Here is a 19,701-nt window from a genome sequence, read left to right as displayed (position 1 = left end):
GATGTCTTTGGTCTTTAGAAGATGGAGAGGCCTTAGAACCAATCCAAACCTGGGCCTGCACTCCAGCTCTTGAGTGTGCCATGGGTACCTCCTAACTGCTCCAGGACTCTGGTTTCCCCTGCATGTGACATTCGTGTGTGTCCCTTTCATGGATATCAGTGGCAGCTTTGCCCCCCTTCCCCCTCATTGTCCTGGGGGTGTGCCTGGCCCTCCTCCTCTCCTCTCCCCATCTTGGGACATCTTGCTTCAGGAAACATGATGGGACACCTCTGTGTCCCAGCACTCAAGAGGCTGAGGCAAGAACATCAGAACTGGAAACAAGCCTGGGCTACAGAAAAAAAAAATGTGTGTGTGTGTGTGTGTGTGTGTGTGTGTGTACGCACGCGTACATTAGTTCAGACTCCTTTGTTCCTTCTTCCCAAGGCTCCCATCCCCTGCATCCCCCTTCCTTGCTCAGAACCCCCTCTGACCTTTCTGGCTCTCATTGTTCCTGATCTGGCCTCCAACTATGCTGGTTGCCTCTTTCTCACCTGTGGTTTTTTTTTTTTTTTTTTTTTTTTTTTTGAGACAGGGTTTCTCTGTGTAGTTTTGCGCCTTTCCTGGCACTCACTCTTGTAGCCCAGGCTGGCCTCGAACTCACAGAGATCCGCCTGGCTCTGCCTTCCGAGAGCTGGGATTAAAGGCGTGTGTGCCACCACCGCCCGACCTGTGGTCTTTTTTATCAACCCCATTTTGAAGCCCTGGGCTATGATCCAGCTCAGGCCAGCCCCTGTGCGGGCCTGCGTCCACACCCTGCTCACCTCCCTTCCTTCCACCCTTCACTGGAAGAGCAGGCAAACTGGATGTGATGGACAGTTGGCATGTCTGACCCTGTGGCCTGAACCGGCAGGTTAGGCTGGAGAACGCTGGAGGAAGAAAGGCGCATAGCTGTGGCTGCTGTGATCGCCTGAGGACAAGCAGCGCCGGCTTCCCAACCATTTCAAGGGGGACACTGGCGGCGGCACTGATCGCAGGATCCGTGCCACACGTTGTTGGGGGTGGGTGGCACTGGAGCTGAAGCCCTGGAGAGAGATCAGATCAGAGACGCTGGCCGAACCCTCCGGGAGCTCAGTCTTCTGGACTACTCCACCCTAATCTCGCTTGAGGGCGGGACCGAGTCTGTGAAGGAGGAAGCCGGAAGTTAGGCGGTGGGAGCCACACTGTGGACCCGGCTTAGCTCGCTTTTCCCCGGTTCGCTTCTGAGTACCGACCGGGTCTGGGCCTGGGCCTGGGGTGGTGCGCTCTTGCCCAGGTCCAGTGTCTGCTACCTCGCTCTGTCCCAAAGCGAGGGGCTGTTTACGTCGTGCTGTGAGGTGGGAATAGGCAGTGTAGTCACCTGCCAGCAGAGGGCGTCTTACGCTAGCGTGGATCAAAGTGACCACGGTGTGGCCATGGGTACAGCTCTTGTGTACCACGAGGACATGACAGCCACCCGGCTGCTTTGGGATGAGTAAGTGTGTCTTGACAGAATTAGGGGCCTGGGAGGGGAACCCTGAACACTGAGATCCTTGTCTGCTCCAGCCCCGAGTGCGAAATTGAGTGTCCGGAGCGCCTGACTGCAGCTCTGGATGGCCTGCGGCAGCGTGGCCTAGAACAAAGGTGCCTGTGTTTGTCAGCTTGTGAGGCATCGGAGGAAGAGTTGGGCCTGGTGCACAGGTCAGACTATGATGGGTCTGGGGACCTGAACCTGTTATAGCCCTACAGCGTCCCCTCAGTTTCACCGTGGTGTGGGCTCAAAGGCATAAGGGTACTGGGTGGGTACTCCCACCAGGAATCCCAGCTCTTTTCCTTCCTGTCTTGCTCATCTGCAGCCCCGAATATGTAGCCCTGGTGCGGAGGACCCAGACCCTGGACAAGGAGGAGCTCCGGGCACTGTCTAAGCAGTATGATGCTGTCTATTTCCACCCGGTGCGAGCCAGCACACACACACTCCCAGATTTATGTCCGTACGCCTATGTGTATCCATACCCGTAGACATTGCCCACCTGCCAGTGTCGTCTTCTTCATGCCTATGACCATACCCTGTTCTGTTTTGCTTGCCGTTGTCCCAGCCCTGCCTTGCTCAGCCGTGGGAGACCCGCAACCTGGAACAAGCAGGTCAGGCAGCAGGCTAAAACTTACACTCTGGCCCACAGGACACTTTTCACTGTGCCCGGCTGGCTGTGGGGGCTGCATTGCAGCTGGTCGATGCTGTCCTAACAGGAGCTGTGCGCAATGGGCTTGCCCTGGTGAGGTGAGAACTGCCCCCACTCCAACCCGCCTGTCTCTGTGTGTGACCCTGTGAGGGGACAGGATGACTGACATGCCCTATACCCCAATTTTGCACCTCAGACCTCCAGGACACCACAGTCAGGAAGCGGCTGCCAATGGATTCTGTGTGTTCAACAATGTGGCTATAGCAGCCAAACATGCCAAGCAGAAGTATGGGTTACAGAGGTGTGTCCAAGCTTTGTACTACTGCAAGGGTTGGGGCACACAAACTATATAGGCAGAGGCAGAGTTGGTGAGAGATCCCACCTTGCTCCCTCCACCCCTGGATGGGCTTCTGGCCTAAAGGTGGCAAGGTGATCGCCAGCATTGTTTGAATTTAGGATCCTTATTGTTGACTGGGATATCCACCATGGCCAGGGCATCCAGTACATCTTCGATGATGACCCCAGGTGAGCCGTTCTCTGCAATTCGCCTTTTTCGGGGTTAAAAATGCAAGTTTTTAGGAGTCAGGGTTATTTGAGAAGCTGTGGAGCTGCTGAGGGACCTCACTTCTGACCTGGCCGATTGTCCACAGTGTCCTTTATTTTTCCTGGCACCGCTATGAGCATGGGCGCTTCTGGCCGTTCCTTCAAGAGTCTGATGCGTGCGCAGTTGGGCAGGGGCAGGGCCAGGGCTTCACTGTCAATTTGCCCTGGAATCAGGTACCGAGTTCCCCTCCTGCGGCACCCTGCAAGAGTCTCCCCAGAGTTCTGTCCCAGGGGTGAAGACCCTGAAGTCCTCATTCGTAGGGCTGGTCCTCTGATGCCCGCTTTGATCTTGCTGCAGGTTGGGATGGGAAATGCTGACTATCTGGCTGCCTTCCTGCACGTGCTGCTCCCGTTGGCCTTTGAGGTGACTGTGTGGTGGGTGTCCCCCAGGGCAGGCAACCCTAGGCTTACCAAGAGTTCCACTATGAAGGCAGGAGATTTGTGAACCGAATGAACCCTGGGAGTGGGGAAGGCACCTCAGAAAGTCTGATATTATGTGAGCGGGTGGCATTGGGGCCTGCCCTTCACCTGGGCCATGGCTCTCTTTTGCTCCTTTCCGCTGGACTCTGCCTACAGTTTGAGCCTGAGCTGGTGCTGGTCTCTGCAGGATTTGACTCTGCCATTGGGGACCCTGAGGTGAGAGCATGGCCTGGCTGGGGTAATCTGGGGTCCTGGACCCAGGCCCCTATCATACATGACTCACTGTGCTTCAGGGGCAGATGCAGGCCACACCTGAGTGTTTTGCCCACCTCACACAGCTGCTACAGGTGCTGGCTGGTGGCCGGATTTGTGCTGTGTTAGAGGTAAGTGTGGGGCCGTGGGGAGGGCCTGGGGCCAAATGTGAGGGTCAGTCAAGGTTAGGTGTTCTGCCTGGTGTAGCCACTCACACTAGTGACATCCCTGCTCTGTCCTGTTTCCACACTCTTCCTAGGGTGGATACCACCTGGAGTCCCTAGCACAGTCAGTGTGCATGATGGTGCAGACACTGCTTGGTGACCCCACACCTCCCCTTCTTGGGCTCATGGTGCCGTGTCAGAGGTTTGAAGACTGGAGAGTGGGTTGGGGACTGAAGCAGGAGTCAGGCTTACAACTCTGCTTCTCCCCATAGTGCCCTGGAGTCCATCCAGAGTGTGCAGATAGCCCAGGCTCCTCACTGGACAAGCCTCCAACAAAGTCAGTATGACCTGGATCTGGGATGGTGGCTCTACCTTAGGCTTCTTCACAGTGACTGTGACTCTGAACCGTTTAGATGTGGCACCAGTTCTGAGTCCCGGCACCCACTTTCCTGAAGGGGGGTCTCTGCCTCTGCTTGCTGAAAGCTCCACATGTGAAGTAGCAGAAGATGCACTGAGCCCCCTCCTGGGTGGACTGTGCCTCCGCCCTATACCCCCAGTCTGCACAGCTGTTGCCTTGACTGTGCCAGGTGCTGCTCTGGCCTTACCTCCTGGAGTGCTCCTTCAGGAAGGGTCAGCCTTGAAGGAGGAAACCGAAGCCTGGGCCAGGTGAGGAGAGCAATCTGAGGATGGGGCTGTCTATGCCTGCACCTGTGTGACTGATGCATATTCGGTTTCCATGTGTCCCACTGGCCTGCCTATCATAGGCTACACAAGTCCCTGTTTCCGGATGAGGGTCTTGCTGCATTGGGGAAGATTCTGTGTCTCTTAGATGGAATCCTGGATGGGCAGGTAGGTTGCCAGGGGAGCTGCTGAAGATAGTGTGGTAGCGTGTACAGCGTGTACATGTTAGCTTGTGCAGGGTCTAGGAAATGCTCTTGGGCAAAGAGAAAGTAGACAATTTAAAGTGTAGTTTTAAGCATCTTGCTTATAGAAAGTGGGGTGATTTGATCTTGTAGTATAGGGAGTCAGTCAGTAGCAGCCATTTGGACAGGACCAAAGCAAAGCACAAATGGGTTTGTTTAACCTGGTTTGGGAGTTGGCTCTGATTCCTGAAAGAGCTCCATAGAGGGTGTGGGTGTAGCCTCTAGACTCCCCTGCCTTATTATTTATTCCATAGGTAAGAAGTGGCATAGTTACCACACCTGCCCTTGCCACAGCGGCAACTGCAGATGTGGTCATTCAGCGATGCCTATCCCATGGAACTCAGAGGTAAAGTTTGCTTGATTGACTTGAAACTCCAAGGACCTGGGAATACCCACTGGTGGCATGGGGAGGGCTCTGGAGTGGACACTGGACAGTGTGAGCCCAGTCTATCCTGGGTCAACTTCTTAGGCTGCTCTGTGTGGCCCTGGGACAGCTGGATCGACCACTGGACCTTGCAGATGATGGGTATGATTCTTAGCTTGCCCAGCTGTGCATGTGTATGAACAGGCAGCATGCATTTAACTGGGAATCCAGGGTTACTGTTGGGTGGGGACTCTGCAGTACAGAATGGGAGCCTTCCATAGGTGCAGTTTGAGAGTGGGTGCCCCAGAAAGCAGAGCCATACTGGGTTGGCAGTCACACATGTCCCCCTCCCTGCTTGGGCCCCAAGTTCCCATCTATACTCTGTGGTTAAGTTCAGGGAAGGATCTCATGGACATGTGTACATGTCCATGGTGTTCTCTCCTGGGAAGGAGAATTCTATGGCTGAACATCCGGGGCAAGGAAGCAACCATCCGGTCCATGTTTCATATCTCCACTCCACTGCCACAGGTGAGTGGCTGTGTTGTGGTTGGACAGGTTCTCACTGTTCCCTGGTCTTTCTGGAGTTCCTGCTCACAATCCAGGGTCCCTGAGATTTGGGGGGAGGTGACAAGAGCCAGCAGCAGTGTACCTAGATGAGAACCTGAGTGAGGCTCTGTTGCTGTCCCCACAGACGACTGGGGGGTTTCTGAGCTGCATCTTGGATCTGGTACTGCCCCTGGCCTATGGCTTCCAGCCTAACATGGTGTTGATGGCACTGGGGCCTGCCCATGGCCTGCAGAACGCCCAAGCTGCTCTCCTGGCTGCAGTGCTTCGGGGCCCAGCAGGGGGCCGGATTCTAGCTGTAGTGGAAGAGGTAAACTGGGCAAGGTGGATGAGCTGTACGGGTGGAAGGTGGAGAGAAACCATGGTCTCACTGCCCGCCCTCCCCCAACCCCTGGCCCAGGAATCCATACTCCAGTTTGCAAGGACCCTGGCACAGGTACTGCATGGAGAAGCACCTCCCAGGCTGGGCCCTTTCTTGATGGCCTCTCCAGAGGAGATCCAGGCCCTTATGTTTCTAAAAGCTCAGTTGGCGCCTCGGTGGAAGTTGCTGCAGGTGGCTGGTGAGGCACGTGGGGAGGTGCGGCCCTGCCTTAGAGCTCCGCGGAGCCAGCTTCACCGCCCGAGCTAATTGTGCTTTTCCAGCTCCTCCGCCAGGACCGTGCTCTCCAGTCGCTTGAAATCGGTCGAGGTGGGCGATTCCTATCTGGAGAAGAGCGCACTCGGGCCCCAGCGAACCGTGACCGGAGACCTCTGCCGCTCAGGCATCCTACCTCTAGAGCAATAAATATCGGTTAAACAGAGTCCACGCCTGCTTCCTTTACTGAATTCTAGTTCAGCAAGTAAGAGGTTAGCCTCTACTTCCGGAAGCGGAGGCTGCGGCCCCGCCCCTCCCGGGGGCCCGCCTTTGGTGACGCGATTCCGGCGCGTCTCTTGGTGATTGTCTGCGGTCGCGTGGCTATGACGCGACCATAGCGGCGGGAGTCCCAGTTCAGCCGACTTGGGTTTACTGGCCAGCCACGGGACGCGCGCATTCGGTTGGCAAACTTGTCACGGTCCGTAAGACCCGAGGACGAGCGCCGGGTGGCGGCTGAAGGCTGGGAGGACGCGGCGTGTGGCCTTTTGCCCCGAGAAACCCGGGGCGCGGATGCCTAGTTCCAAGATGTGAAGCGACGAGCGGTCGGCCCTTCGGCCCTGGCCCACCGGCGGTCGCTCTGGTTTTTGAGAGCGTGAAGTGCCTCCCAGGTGCAAAGTTTCCCACTCGGGGGTCCTCGCCTGAGAAGAGTGGATATGGCCAGTATCACCCAGCTGTTCGATGACCTCTGCGAGGCTCTCTTACCTGCTGCCCAGGCTCGCCCGGGCCAGCGCAGCGTGAATAGGAAGAGGGCAAAGCTGAGCCTTAAGAGGGTAGCCTACAATGCTCTTTTCGCAAATCTTTTCCAAGAGGAGACTCATCAGCGGCCGCCCGACTCGTCGAAGCTCCCAGTGAAAAACAAGGTCCTCATGCTGTCCTTTGATTTGAGGGTGGGCGGCTTGGGGCCAGAGGCCGACCGTTTGGAGGAGCTTGTGGAGAAGTTGGAAGCAACCCCTGGCTGTCCTCTTGTGGAGGTGGAGTCAGTGCTGGACCTCTTGGTTCAGCTGGCAGGGAGCGGCCCTCCTCAAATGCTGCGGAGGAAACGGGATTACTTCTTTAACAACAAGCACGCAGGCAGAAACGTACCCTACAGCGGCTATGATTGCTATGACCTGAGTGTGTTTGAAATGGACGTTCGGTCACTTATCTCTGGAGAGGAGTATTTGTGTCATAACATGGTCCAGGAAGCTCTTCAAGTGATGGAGGCTGCCCCAGGCACTAGCCTGCCCACCTTTGGGCTCTTCTCAATTGGTGACTCTTGTGGTGACAGGTTTGAGAGGGAAACCCGGGTCTCACTCTTTGGTGCCCTTGTGCACAGTCGCACATATGACATGGATGTGCGTCTGGATCTGCCCCCGGTGCCGGACAGCGCAGACTTTGCTGGACTGGCCATTAAGGTAGTGTTGCTTTCCCTTCAACATCCCTAGAGGGTTGGAAAATGCCTTCTTTGATCTTTTACCATGGTAATAATGCTGGAAAGCTCGTGTCCAGAGCATCAGGTAACCGGGTTGTTACCAAGTAGAGGTGTTGGAGAGGACTTGCTGGCCTGCTCTTGGACAGGGAGGTACTTGCTGTTCACCTGCGTCAAAAACAGCACACAGCTGTTCATCTTTTACTTCAAGGGCTTGTTGTTAAAGTCACTTCTCTAGTGCTGTTCATTTAAATTCAGATTAATTGAAACGGAATACATTCTGTTCTTCAGTTGAAGAAGCCACATTTCAAATATGCCTGGTATGCATGCTTTTTGGTGTACTTTCCCACTTGTAACATGGGTTTTTTTTCCCTGCCAGTCACTGAGTAAATTGTCATCGTCCCTTGTATTTTATTGCTTTGTAAACTCTACTAAGAGGGCGGACTATTACTACTCAGTTTTCTAAATTATGAAATACTTAGGCTATTTACAAGTTTAAATGATGCTACAGCAAAATCTCAGTGTACATAAATTTTTTCCAGATTTAGTATAGTTTTCTTTTTCTGCTGAGGGCTGAGGGGATGAGGTGAGTAGAGACAGGGTTTCAGTATAGCTCAGACTGGCCTCAAACTCATGGAGATCTACTTGCCTCAACCTACAGAGTGGTGGAATTTCCATATTACTTTTTGTTGTTTTTCCTAAAATGAGGCCATGTATTATGTGAAATTAAAAATGGACACTCGTACTTTAGGTAAATCTTTCTGTGCAGCCCAGTCTAGTTCCAAACTCATAATCCTGCTTCAGCCTCAGGAGTGCTGGGATTACAGGCATGCACCACCACACCTGACTAGAAATTGATAGTGGATTATTTTAATTCTTTCCGTGATTTAATTGTGATGGGGTGTGTTGTGTAGTACGTAGGAACTTGAGAAAAAATAAAATATTTTGCTAGGTCTGTCCATCTAGGGAATAAATGGATGTGGATAAAGTTCCTGAAATGTTATGTCCCACTTGGATGAATGCATACCCAAAGAAATGAATAGTGAGTCACTTTTCCCTGTGGTCTCCAGGTCCCACAGATTGTGGATCAATGGGAAGATGAAGGGTTCCAATCAGCTTCCAATTTAACTCCTGACTCCCAGTCTGAGCCAAGCATGACCCCGGACTTGGACCTGTGGGAAGCTGTGCTCACATATGAAGCCAGCAAGCGGAGGTGCTGGGAGCGCATTGGATGGTATGTGACCCTTTCCTTGCCTTTAAATGCACTGCACCTTTGCCCCTTATCAACAGCTTACTTTGAAACCCCAGGGAGTTGTTTGTAGAAAAACATCAGTAAGCTAGGGTACAATATTGTCTGAACCCTATGAGGTGAGAAACATGGAGGAGAAAGGAACATTCCCCACCTCTCCACCTCAGTGGCGTTAACTCTGCAAGTTAACTGCAGACCATAGTTATTCAGTTTGTCTTTCCACCAGGACTGCTAGACAGATGTCGCAGAGCAGCTGGTAGACTGTGTGGCCAGTGCCTGGGAGATGCTTCAAGACACTTATTACATGAATAGAAGCCATGGGTGTGGCACTTTCTGCTGGTAGAAGCATCAGCCATAACAGCCTTTCCCTGGGTGCTTCATTGGCTGGGCCTGGAGCCACCCACTCTGCAGATATCTGGGGTCTAGGGGTCCCTGTCTTCCGTTCCTTTCATGCTCTGAATTGGTACCCTTTGGAAACACCCAGAATGAGAATTGAGGACATGTACTTCACAGACATTTGTTCATGGAGTCCTCTTCACACCCCTTTTGCTACAGTTAGGAAGCACTGAAGTAAAAAGTCAGGGCTGGGGGCTGGAGAGATGGCTCAGAGGTTAGGAGCACTGACTGCTCTTCTAGAGGTCCTGAGTTCAATTCCCAGCAACCACATAGTGGCTCGCAACCATCTGTAATGAGATCTGGTGCTCTCTTCTGGTCATACATGCTGTATACATAACAAATAAATAAATCTTTAGGAAAAAAAAAAAAAGGGCTGGAGGAGCCATGTGTCATCTGATGCAGCCTCTGGGTCCCTACAGGGTCTCTGACAGGAACACATGATTGGGGAGTGATAAAACCTTTTTGTGTGTAGGGCACTACTCTATGTGAGGAACTTTCCTAGGTGTGGTCATAATTGCCCATTTGGATCCCTTAAAGGTATGGCCAGCTCCCTGCTCTGTAACTTAAATGGTGTTGGTAGTTGTCTTGCCTTTGAAGGGCTTCTCAGTCTTCTGACTTCACACTAGGGTTTGGATCCTATCTTGTTTGTATAAAGCAAGTGTTCCCCCTTTCTACCAACACTTTACATGTTGAGAAATTGACCTTCTAGCCTACTGCTTTCTCTGTAAATGTTTATTAGTGTTATTTCATCTGTTAGCTTTTCTGGGTCACTGTTTGGGAGACATGGTCACTTAGCAGCTTATTTATTATCCATTGTCAACATACTTCATCCTTTTGGTGTTCTCGGAAGCACAGGACTGGCCATAGAGCTCCAGCACAAAGTAGCGCTCTAGCAGTGTTCCTGCAAGGAGGATTATATTCCCAAAGTGGTGTTGTTTGAGACAGGGTTTTGCGGTGTTGCCCAAGCTAGCCTCAAATTCCTGCGCTCAAGGATTCTTCTTACCTCAGCTTCTGAAGTAGCTGGTAATATACATGTGCATCTCTGTCCCTGTCATCTAAGGAACTTTAATGTAGGGTCTTAAGATGAAGAGCACTACCCGTAACTGGGAGAGATTGGGAATACAGGCTGGGCGGTGGTAGCACATGCCTTTAATCCCAGCACTCGGGAGGCAGAGCCAGGCGGATCTCTGTGAGTTTGAGGCCAGCCTGGGATTCAGAGTGAGGGAATACAGATTTGATCATTCACAGGCTCTAGGGTTTATGCGGCATACCCGGAGATTATTCATATAGAAATCAGGAAACGGGGCTAGAGAGTTGGCTCAGTGGCTAAGAGTACTAGCTGCTTCCAAGGGACTCAAGGGACCCAGATTCAATTCCCACCGCCCACATGACAGCCAACAGCTATCTGTAGCATCTGTCAGAAGGAGATCTAATGCCCTCTTCTGGCCTCTGAGGGTATGAGGCATGCATGTGGTACACAGATATACATTCAAACACTCATGCATATAAAATAAAAATAAATCTTAAAAGAAATCATGAAACTTATGGAGGTGAGAAATAATGGAATAATGCCTTTGTTGAGTCTAAAACATTATTTAAATAGATTTTCCATGGGCAGTTTGTGTGGGACAAAGTCTCACTATGTAGCTCAGGGTGGCCTTGAACTATCTCTCTCTCTCTCACAGACACACACACACACACAGAGCAAAATAAATCTGTTGAAAAACAAACAACCCATGCAGACTGTGCACTGTGGAGGACATGTAGTATATGCACAGCTGAGGTATACAGTGTTACACTATGCTGAGGGGTGTGCAGTATATACACAGCTGAGGTATACAGTGTTGCAGTATGCTCAGGGGTGTGCAGTATATACACAGCTGAGGTATACAATGTTGTAGTACGCTGAAGGGTGTGCAGTATATACACAGCTGAGGTATACAGTGTTGCAGTACACTGAGGGGTGTGTAGTATATACACAGCTGAGGTATATAATGTTGCAGTACGCTGAGGGGTGTGCAGTATATACACAGCTGAAGTATACAATGTTGTAGTATGCTGAGGAGTGTGCAGTATATGCACAGCTGAAGTATACAGTGTTGCAGTACACTGAGGGGTGTGCAGTATGTGCAGCTTGCAGAACCCAGCTAGTTAGCTTGTGCTTGCTTGTTTGCATTCGCTCTTCTCTCTCTCTCTTTCTTTTGATAGGGATCTTTAATGTAACCTAAGCTAGCTATAAACTCAAACTTTTCTACCTTAGTGTCTTGAGCAGTGAGCTTAATTTTTTTATTTGGTTAGGATTTTATGGATGTAGTTTTTGACATTCCTAAGAGACACAATCTCACAGCAAATGTTTTGTTTTTAATTAAGTTTTTACACTAGTGCTTTTTAAAATGTAGGGGCTCATGTACTTTAGATTGGCCTTGAACTTACAATGTAGCTGAAATTGGCTTTGAACTCTTGATCTTCCTGTCTCAGTCTCCCAAATTCTGGGGTTACAGGCATGAACCACCATGCCTGACATTGCTGCACCTCTTTTTTATTTATGTATGAAAAAATTGGGGTGGTGGTGCTGGAGACATGGCTCAGCAGTTAAGGACACCCGCTGTTCTTCCAGAAGACTTGGGTTCAATTCCTAGCACCCACCCACAACTGTCTGTAACTTTTTTTAAATTTAAATTTTTCTTTTTTTTTTTTTTTGTTGTTGTTTTTGAGACAGGGTTTCTCTGTGTAGCCCTAGCTGTCTTGGAACTCATGCTCTTCCTGCCTCTGCCTCCTGAACGCTGGGATTAAAGGCATGTGCCACCATGCCTGTCTGTAACTTTAATTCCAGGGGATCTGATGCCCTCTTCTGGTCTCTGCAGGCACTGCATGCAGCTGGTACACATACATGTAGGCAAAACACCCGTTACATAAAATGAATAAAATAATAGTGCTGGAGAGTTGGCTCAGCAGTTAAGAGAACTTGTTGTTCTTGCAGAAGACCTGGGTTCCATCCCTAGCACCCACATCGTGGTTCACAACCATCTGTAATTCCAATTCTGGGGGATCTTATCACCCTCCTCTGGCCTCAGCATATACCAGGCATGAATGTGGTACACAGACAGAAGTAAATGCAAAGCAAAACACCCATACACACATGCAAAAGAAAATAGTAAAATACACATATGCTACACATACATAACACACAAGACTGATACACTCTGTGTGAGTCATGCCCTGTCCTTGTCCATCCATGACTGGGTGCTGCTTTTGGGATGTCAAGGCATTTGCCTGAGAAACTATTGCAGCCTGGGGAGAGCACACCTTGCATAAGGTATATGCTGTTCCATCTGTTCATCTCCTTCTCTTCTGTCTTCTTACAGCCCCCCTGGTCACCGAGAGGAGCCCTACCTCACTGAGGCAGGGAGGGATGCCTTTGACAGGTTCTGCAGGCTCTGTCATGAAGAGCTGCAGGCCCTCAGTGGGGGTCTACTACAGGCCCCCAAGTCCGTGCTGGTGGAGGAGAGTGAGCTGGTGAAAGACTCACTGAATGTTCTGCTGGGTGTGGTGTCCGCTACATTTTCTCTTTGTCAGGTGAGAAGGGCTCACAGCCATCACGGGACCAACCTTGGTTCGAATAGCTTGTGCTCTCCCAGGCATGCTCAGCATGCTAAGGGGTAGGTTGAGGTCCAGTGCCATGAGTGGCAGGGAAGGGCAGCTCTATGGAGTGATTAAAGATAGCCACAAGTAGGACTGGTATATAAATCGGTGTTGGAATTCCTGCCTAGCTGTGAGAGACCCTGGGTTCAGTCCCTAATACTGTAAGACAAAACAGGCGTTCTGTTTGGATTTTAAAAGTGTTGACTTACAGTCAGATGTGGTGGCGCATGCCCTTAATCTCAGCACTTGGGAGGCAGAGGCAGGTGGATCTCTGAGTTTAAAGCCAGTCTGGTCTACAGAGCAAGTTCTAAAACAGCTAGGGCTGTTACGTAGAGAAACCTTGTCTCAAAAAAAAAAAAGTGTTACTATTTTTAAGATTTATTTATTTATTATGTATACATTATTCTGTTTACATGTATGCCTGCATGCCAAAAGAGGCTGTCAGATCTCATTACAGATGGGTGTGAGCCATCACGTGGTTGTTGGGAATTGAACTCAAGACCTTTGGAAGAGCAGTTAGTGCTCTTAACCACTGAGCCATCTCTCCAGCCCGTGTTGACTTATTAATGTCCTTTGTTGAACAAAAGAGACTTTCTTTTCCTACTTGCATCCTGGGGTGGAAGAACCCAAATTTGTTCTTTGCACATGTTCAGTTGTACAACACCATTTGTTGAGAAGGTCATAGTTGAGGATGATGGCTTATCCCTGAAATCCCAGCATTTAGGAGGCAGCAACGGCAGGAGGATAACAACTTTGAGGTCAGCCATGGCTACATAGTCAGACCTTGTCTCAAAAATAAAAGAACAGGAAAGAACTGATCAGGACTGTCCTGATACCTTCCACCCCTTTAATTTTATTTGCTCGTTTATTGACAGATAGTCTACCCAGGCTGCTTTTTAACTTGTGACCCTCTGCCTTTGCCTTCTGAATACTTGGCTCTCCTCTCCTCTGTTGAGTGACCATGCCACCCTTGTTGAAAATCTGAGGGGGATGTGGTGGCACACAGCTGTGACCCCATCACCTTGGCTGTGGAAAACTCTGTCTCAGACTGAAAGCAGGGCTAGAGAGGCGGCAGAGCTGTAAAGTGCTGTCCATCCAAGCACAGGAACCAGAGTTGGTTTTTTCTTTTCTTTTCTTTTTAAATGTCGAATGCTGTTTATTGAAGGAGGGAGGAGGTCTTTTTTTTTTTTTTTTTTTTAATATTTTATGTATGAGTGTTCTGCATGTGTACCTTCATGCCAGAAGGGGGCATCAGATTCCACTAAAGATGGTTGCGAGCCACCATGTGAATGCTGGGAATTGAACTCAGGTCCTCTGGAAGGGCAGCCAGTGCTTTTAACCGCTGAGCCATCTCTCCAGCCCCGGGAGGAGGTCTTAAATACAGGCTTACAGCACAATGGGAGAACCCTGGAGGGCAGAAGTTTGCTACCAATGTTTTACAATCTTGCAACTAAGCTGTTAACGCCCCATATACAGGATACACAGACAAGGAACTTCCCTTAAGTATTCAAAAGGGTGGAACCCGGCAGGGAATTAGCATAGGAAGGATATCAAAGTCAAGGCAACAGTTACCCAAAATGGCCAGGGCCCTACAGGTCCCCCCTTTTACTAAAAAGTGAGCTGCTGACTTAGCTTGCGTAGGACGTCAGCAGGTCCCTTACCCATCATAGAGACATCTGCCCAAGCCATACAGGCGCTCTGTCTTAGGTTGGTGAGCGCCCCCCAGGCATTACCTGTCTCTGAATACTCATCATACAGACTCCATCCTGTGTGAGCTGCAGAGTTAACTGCTGCCAAAGATCTCAAAGTGGCGCTGGGCTTGCAAGCTGTGTGTTCAACACAGAAAAGGCCAACAGAAGGCTAAAAGCAACTGAGCCATTCCCTTCCTTACGAGCCTTACTGCAAATTGGAGTCCTTGTAAGATGGTATCCCAAAAGCAAATGGAACTTGAGTTTATAAATTTATAATTTTCAAAGCCAATCGAAATGTATATAACTAATGAATTAAATTCATCATGCCCAATAGAAAGAAAAGATTGACTAATGGTGGTAGCTACTTTTGCTGCCAGGGTCTCCACTGTGCTAGCTGTAGTAACCAATTATGAAATGGTAATCCTAGAAACAGCAACAACGGCAGCATCGATGTCAAATTCTCTTCTGGAGCGTGTGGGCATCCACTGGCATGGACACAATTCCAGGAACACAAACCGCTGAGGCCCATTATTCTTGATCCCAGCACGGCTTAAGCTGGCAGCTCTGTAAAGAACACCTAAGAACCATAAAGAAAAAACAGGCAGCTCACAAGGAGAACCTGAGTTTTAATCCCCAGTGAGAACGAACCCACACACAAATGCCAGCTGGGTGTGATGGTGAATGTCTTAAATCCAATACTCGGGGGCTGAGGCAGGCACATCTCTAAGAGTTTGAGGTCGGCCTGGGCTGCATAGTAAGTTTCCGGCCATACAGAGTTACACAGTGGTCCTCTCAAAAAAACAATGACAGTGATGTAGAGGGGAGAGGCAAGATGGCTCAGCAGTTAAAGGCAATTTACCAACCAGGCGTAGTTTGGCACACCTTTGGATCCCAGTAGTCAAGAGGCAGAGGCAGATCTCTGTGAGTTCAAGACCAGAGGCTGATCAACATGGAAGTTCCAGGACAGCCAGGGCTACACACACACACACACACACACACACACACACACACACACACACACACACACACACACACACACACACACACAAAAAAAAAAAAACCCAACTAAAACTAAAAAAAAAATTAAGAGGGAAAAAAGGAACAGTAAGAGTGTCTGATTTCTGTTCTACTTCACTAATCCATGCAGGAAGTTTTAATGCTTATTACTAGTCTCCCCACTGATAGGGATGAAACTAGGGCCTTCCCATGCTAGGTAAGCTATTGGGTACAGGATTTTTCAATGCAAGTTTGTTGTTTTTTTTTCCTTTTTAAAGATTTATTTGTTTGCCAGGAGGTGGCGGTGCAAGCCTTTAATCCCAGCATGGGGTGGGGGAGCAGGGTGGGGGTTGGGAAGAAAGGGTTGGGGGATGGGGAGAGGCAAAGGCAGGAGGTTCTCTGAGTTTGTGGCCAGCCTGGTCTACAGAGTGAGTTCCAAGACAGCCAAGGCTACAGAGAAGCCCTGTCTCGAGAAATCAAAAAAACCAAAACAAAACCAAAAAACAAACAAAAAGTTATTTATTTATTTTTTATGTGTGTGAGTTTCCTGCCTGCATGTGTATGTGCATATGTGCATGTGTGCCTGGTGCCTGTGGAGGTTAGGAGAGGGTATTGGATTCCTCTGGAACTGGAGTTACAGGTGATTGTGAGCTGCCATGTGGGTACTGGCACTAACCCAGGTGCTCTGCAAAACCAATAAGTACTCTTAGTGGCTGAGCCTCTCCAGCCCTGTTATTTTTTCTTAAACTATCAAAACATATGACACAGAATTTGCTGGGGTACCCTATTAGGAGGTTATGTTTACAGACTCAGTCTTCAACTTCTTGTAGGTATATTTCTATTTTCTAGAGTTAGTTTTGTTACTTTATATGTTTATAAGAAATTTTGCATTTGATCTGGGCTATTAATTTGTTGACATGCAATTATTTTTGCTCAGTGTGTGTTCCTAGGGATGGAACCCAGGGCCTGGCATATGCTAGTCAGGTGCTCTACCACTGAGCTACATCTCAGCCCAGATTTGTTTCTTTTTTAATTACATTTATTTATTTGAGGGGCAGGGACATGTGTCACAGTGTGCATGTAGAGGCCAGAGGACAGCTTTTGGGAGTTGGATCTTTCTTTCTATCATATGAGTCCTGGGAATCAAACTCAGGTAGGTCAGACTTGGTGGCAAGCACCTTTGCCTGCTGTCTTAATTAAGTTTTATCTTGCTGTGATTAAACACCATGACCAAAAGCAACTTGGGGAGGTAAGGGTTTATTTGGCTTAAACTTATTAGTCTTATCATTGAGGGATCTCAGGGCAGGAACTCAAGTAGGGCAGGAACCTGGAGGCAGGAACTGAAGCATAAGCCATAGAGGTGTGGAGTGCTGCTTACTAGCTTGCTCTCATGTTCTGCTCAGCTTTCTTTCATTTTTAAAGATTTATTAGGTATTGTGTTCTGCCTGAAAGTATGCCTACATGCTAGAAGAGGACACCAGCTCTTATTGTAGATGGTTGGGAACCATCTACATCTGCTGGGAATTGAACTCTGGAAAAGTAGCTGGTGCTCTAAACCTTTGAGCCATCTCTCCAGCCCCTCAGCTTTCTTTCTTTCTTTTTTTTTTTTTTTCCGAAGCTGAGGACTGAACCCAGGGCCTTGCGCTTGCTAGGCAAGCACTCTACCACTGAGCTAAATCCCCAACCCCTCCGATTCAGCTTTCTGTCTTATACCACCTAGGACCACCTGTCCAGGGGTGCCACTGCCCTCAGTGACCTGGGCCTTCCCACATCAGTCATCAGTCAAGAAGAAGGCCCTGGGTTCGATCCTTAGCTCTGGGGAAAAAAACAAAAACAAAAAAAACAAAAACAAATGAAAGAAAGAAAAAGAAAAACCAGAACAAACAAAAGCGAAAGGCAGAACTAATGAACAATGTTATAAATCAAACATGTTTAAAATTCCAACTGCGAGTTAGACATGGAGGTGCACATCTCTAATCTCAGCACTTGGCAGGCAGAGGCAGACAGACATTTGTAAATTAAAGATCAGACTCTACATTATGAGTTCCAGGACAGCCAAGTCTACAGAGTGAGACCCTGCCACATGAAATAGAACAAAAAACAACCAACAGCAGCAGCAACAAAATTCCAACTGTGAAAAGGGAAAACAGAACACTTCCATACAGTGTAATAAATGTACACATAGGGGCTTGACAGACTGTTTAGCAGTTATGAGGGCTTACTTTTCTTCCAGAAGACCTGAGTTCAATTCAAACAGTGACACCATGCAGCTGATCCCTGCCTGTAACACTAGTTCTAAGTGGCCCAACACCCTCTTTTGGTGTCCAAGGATACTGCACTCATGTGTACAAACCCACACCCAGATACACATAATTTTTTTAAAGATTTATTTATTATGTATACAGCATGTATGACTGCAGGCCAGAAGAGGGCACCAGATCTCATTACAGATGGTTGTGAGCCCCCATGTGGTTGCTGGGAATTGAACTCAGGACCTCTGGAAGAACAGTCAGTGCTCTTAACCTCTGAGCCATCTCTCCAGCCCCCACACATAATTTTTAAAATGAAGAAAAAGTACACATGGATGTCTTTCTTGGAATGTGCCTGCTACTAAATCTAAGACACTGGCTCCCCAGATCATGACCAAAAAAATTGTCAAAGTCTTGCCATGGCACACTCCCTACAATACTGTTAAAGCTGTAGAGGATGAGAATAACTTCAGAGGGTTCAGTACGGCCCAGACAGACCACGCACGATGAAACCAGCATTCAGAACAAAGGTAGTAACAGTAAATGCTTATACTGTAAAAGAAACATCAACAGACTGCCTACCTTAAGAAACTACAAAAAGAAGTGCAGTTCCAACTTCCCAAACTAGCAAAGAGAGAGATTATAAACTGGGCATTGTGCTCATCTTGTAATCTCAGCAAGCAGGTGGATGGTGAGTTTCAGTCCAACCTGTCCTACACAGTGAGGCTCTTATCTCAAAAAGGTGCACCCCTTTAATCCCAAGGAGGCAGAGGCCAGCCCGGTCTACTTAGAGAGTTCCAGGACAGCCAGGGCTGTTACATAGAGAAACCCTGTTTCAAAAACAAACAAACAAAACCCCAACAATTGTTCGAAGAAAGAATCTGGGCCAATGATACGGTTCAGCAGGTGTACTAGTTTTTATGTCAACTTGGCACAGGCTTAAGTCATTTTTGAAGAGGGACCCTCAACTGAGAAAATGTTCCCATCTGATTGGGCTGTTGGCAAGCAATCTACCACTGAGCTAAATCCCCAACCTGTTTTGTTTTTTGAGACAGGCTGTCTCAAAATTTATTCCTGGCTGTCTGGAACTCATTATGTAGACCAAGCTGGCCTCACATTCACAGAGATCTGCCTGGCTCTGCCTCTCAAGTGCTCGCATTAAATGCATGTGCCACCACACCTGGTTGTGTGTTTCTGTGTCAGTGTATGAATGTGAGTACAGGTGCCTTTGGAGACCAGAAGAGGGTATTGGATTCCCTGGAGCTAGACTAAAAGGTAGTTATGAGCTACCTAACGTGAGTGCTGGGAACCAAACTCAGGTCCTCTGTTCTTTTACTACTGGGCCATTTCTCTAGTCCCTTGACTTACATTCTGCTTTCAGAACTTTCTGTTTGTATGTCTTGGACTCGGGGAACTTTGGGGCAGATGGCAGATGGGAACATGGATGGAAAGAAATGGTACCACATAGGGTCTTGATTTCTGGCCTCTGTAACTCCTTTTCTCTGCTCTGTAGCCAACACAAGCCTTTGTAGTGGAGTTGGGTGTCCACGTGTCAGGTGCATCTCCTGAGAGCATCAGCAGCATCCTTTCAGAGGTGGCGGAGTATGGGACCTACTACACACGCCTGAGCCACTTCTCTCTACAGCCTGTCGTAGGCTCCTTGTGCAGCAGGGGCCTTGTATTCCAGGTACGCCTCTGTGAGAAACCATGCTACCTTCACAAAGAGTCAAGAGCTGAGAATTATGGGTAGAGAACCCGAAACCTCTTAAGAAGCTGGCTGACTGGAGACTGTTTTACTTCATCTATTATTCCACTGGAACCATGTGTCAGTTGTATTTGGGAAAAGGCATAGAGGGAGGCAGGTGTGAACATTTAGGGAATTTGAGGACAAGGACCAAGTGTTATGAGAGGTGGGGAAGCCAGGTACAAGCCACCTGCTCCCATTGTCTTGTATGGTGTGTGGCAAGGTGGA

General features: G+C 49.0%; 2 protein-coding genes across 5 annotated transcripts in view; both read left to right on the top strand.

The window, feature by feature from the left end:
- Positions 1–687: 687 nt before the first annotated feature.
- Hdac10 (histone deacetylase 10) lies at positions 688–6,264 on the top strand. Its single transcript, XM_036207520.1, has 20 exons — positions 688–1,489; positions 1,561–1,695; positions 1,851–1,947; positions 2,175–2,272; positions 2,371–2,475; positions 2,631–2,699; positions 2,825–2,951; positions 3,076–3,141; positions 3,354–3,413; positions 3,491–3,580; positions 3,709–3,815; positions 3,886–3,950; positions 4,027–4,279; positions 4,378–4,462; positions 4,791–4,882; positions 5,006–5,062; positions 5,350–5,428; positions 5,592–5,774; positions 5,865–6,024; positions 6,107–6,264. Exons 1-20 carry the CDS (start codon positions 1,431–1,433, stop codon positions 6,139–6,141), a joined length of 2,022 nt encoding a protein of 673 aa, XP_036063413.1. The 5' UTR covers positions 688–1,430; the 3' UTR covers positions 6,142–6,264.
- A 144-nt stretch (positions 6,265–6,408) lies between these two features.
- Tubgcp6 (tubulin gamma complex associated protein 6) overlaps positions 6,409–19,701 on the top strand; it is a 25,061-nt gene continuing 11,768 nt past the window's right edge. For 2 of the 4 annotated variants that reach the window (XM_036208716.1, XM_036208715.1), the window contains exons 1-4: positions 6,409–7,492; positions 8,577–8,740; positions 12,517–12,727; positions 19,243–19,416. In XM_036208716.1, the coding sequence (XP_036064609.1) occupies positions 6,752–7,492; positions 8,577–8,740; positions 12,517–12,727; positions 19,243–19,416 (1,290 nt within the window). In that variant the 5' untranslated portion in view covers positions 6,409–6,751. The remainder of the gene's footprint in view (positions 7,493–8,576; positions 8,741–12,516; positions 12,728–19,242; positions 19,417–19,701) is intronic. The other 2 variants (XR_004946795.1, XM_036208714.1) reach the window with 1 other exon arrangement.

The sequence above is a fragment of the Onychomys torridus genome, chromosome 16, assembly GCF_903995425.1.
Source record: "Onychomys torridus chromosome 16, mOncTor1.1, whole genome shotgun sequence".
In the NCBI taxonomy this organism is placed as follows: Eukaryota; Metazoa; Chordata; class Mammalia; order Rodentia; family Cricetidae; genus Onychomys; species Onychomys torridus.
This window is presented reverse-complemented; position numbering and strand designations above follow the sequence as displayed.

Coding starts and splice junctions, on each gene's coding strand:
- Hdac10 (XM_036207520.1), top strand. CDS start 1,431: ATGGGTACAGCTCTTGTGTACCACGAGGACATGACAGCCACCCGGCTG. Junction 1,948..2,174: donor ATGCTGTCTATTTCCACCCG/GTGCGAGCCAGC, acceptor TCTGGCCCACAG/GACACTTTTCACTGTGCCCG. Junction 4,463..4,790: donor ATGGAATCCTGGATGGGCAG/GTAGGTTGCCAG, acceptor TTTATTCCATAG/GTAAGAAGTGGCATAGTTAC.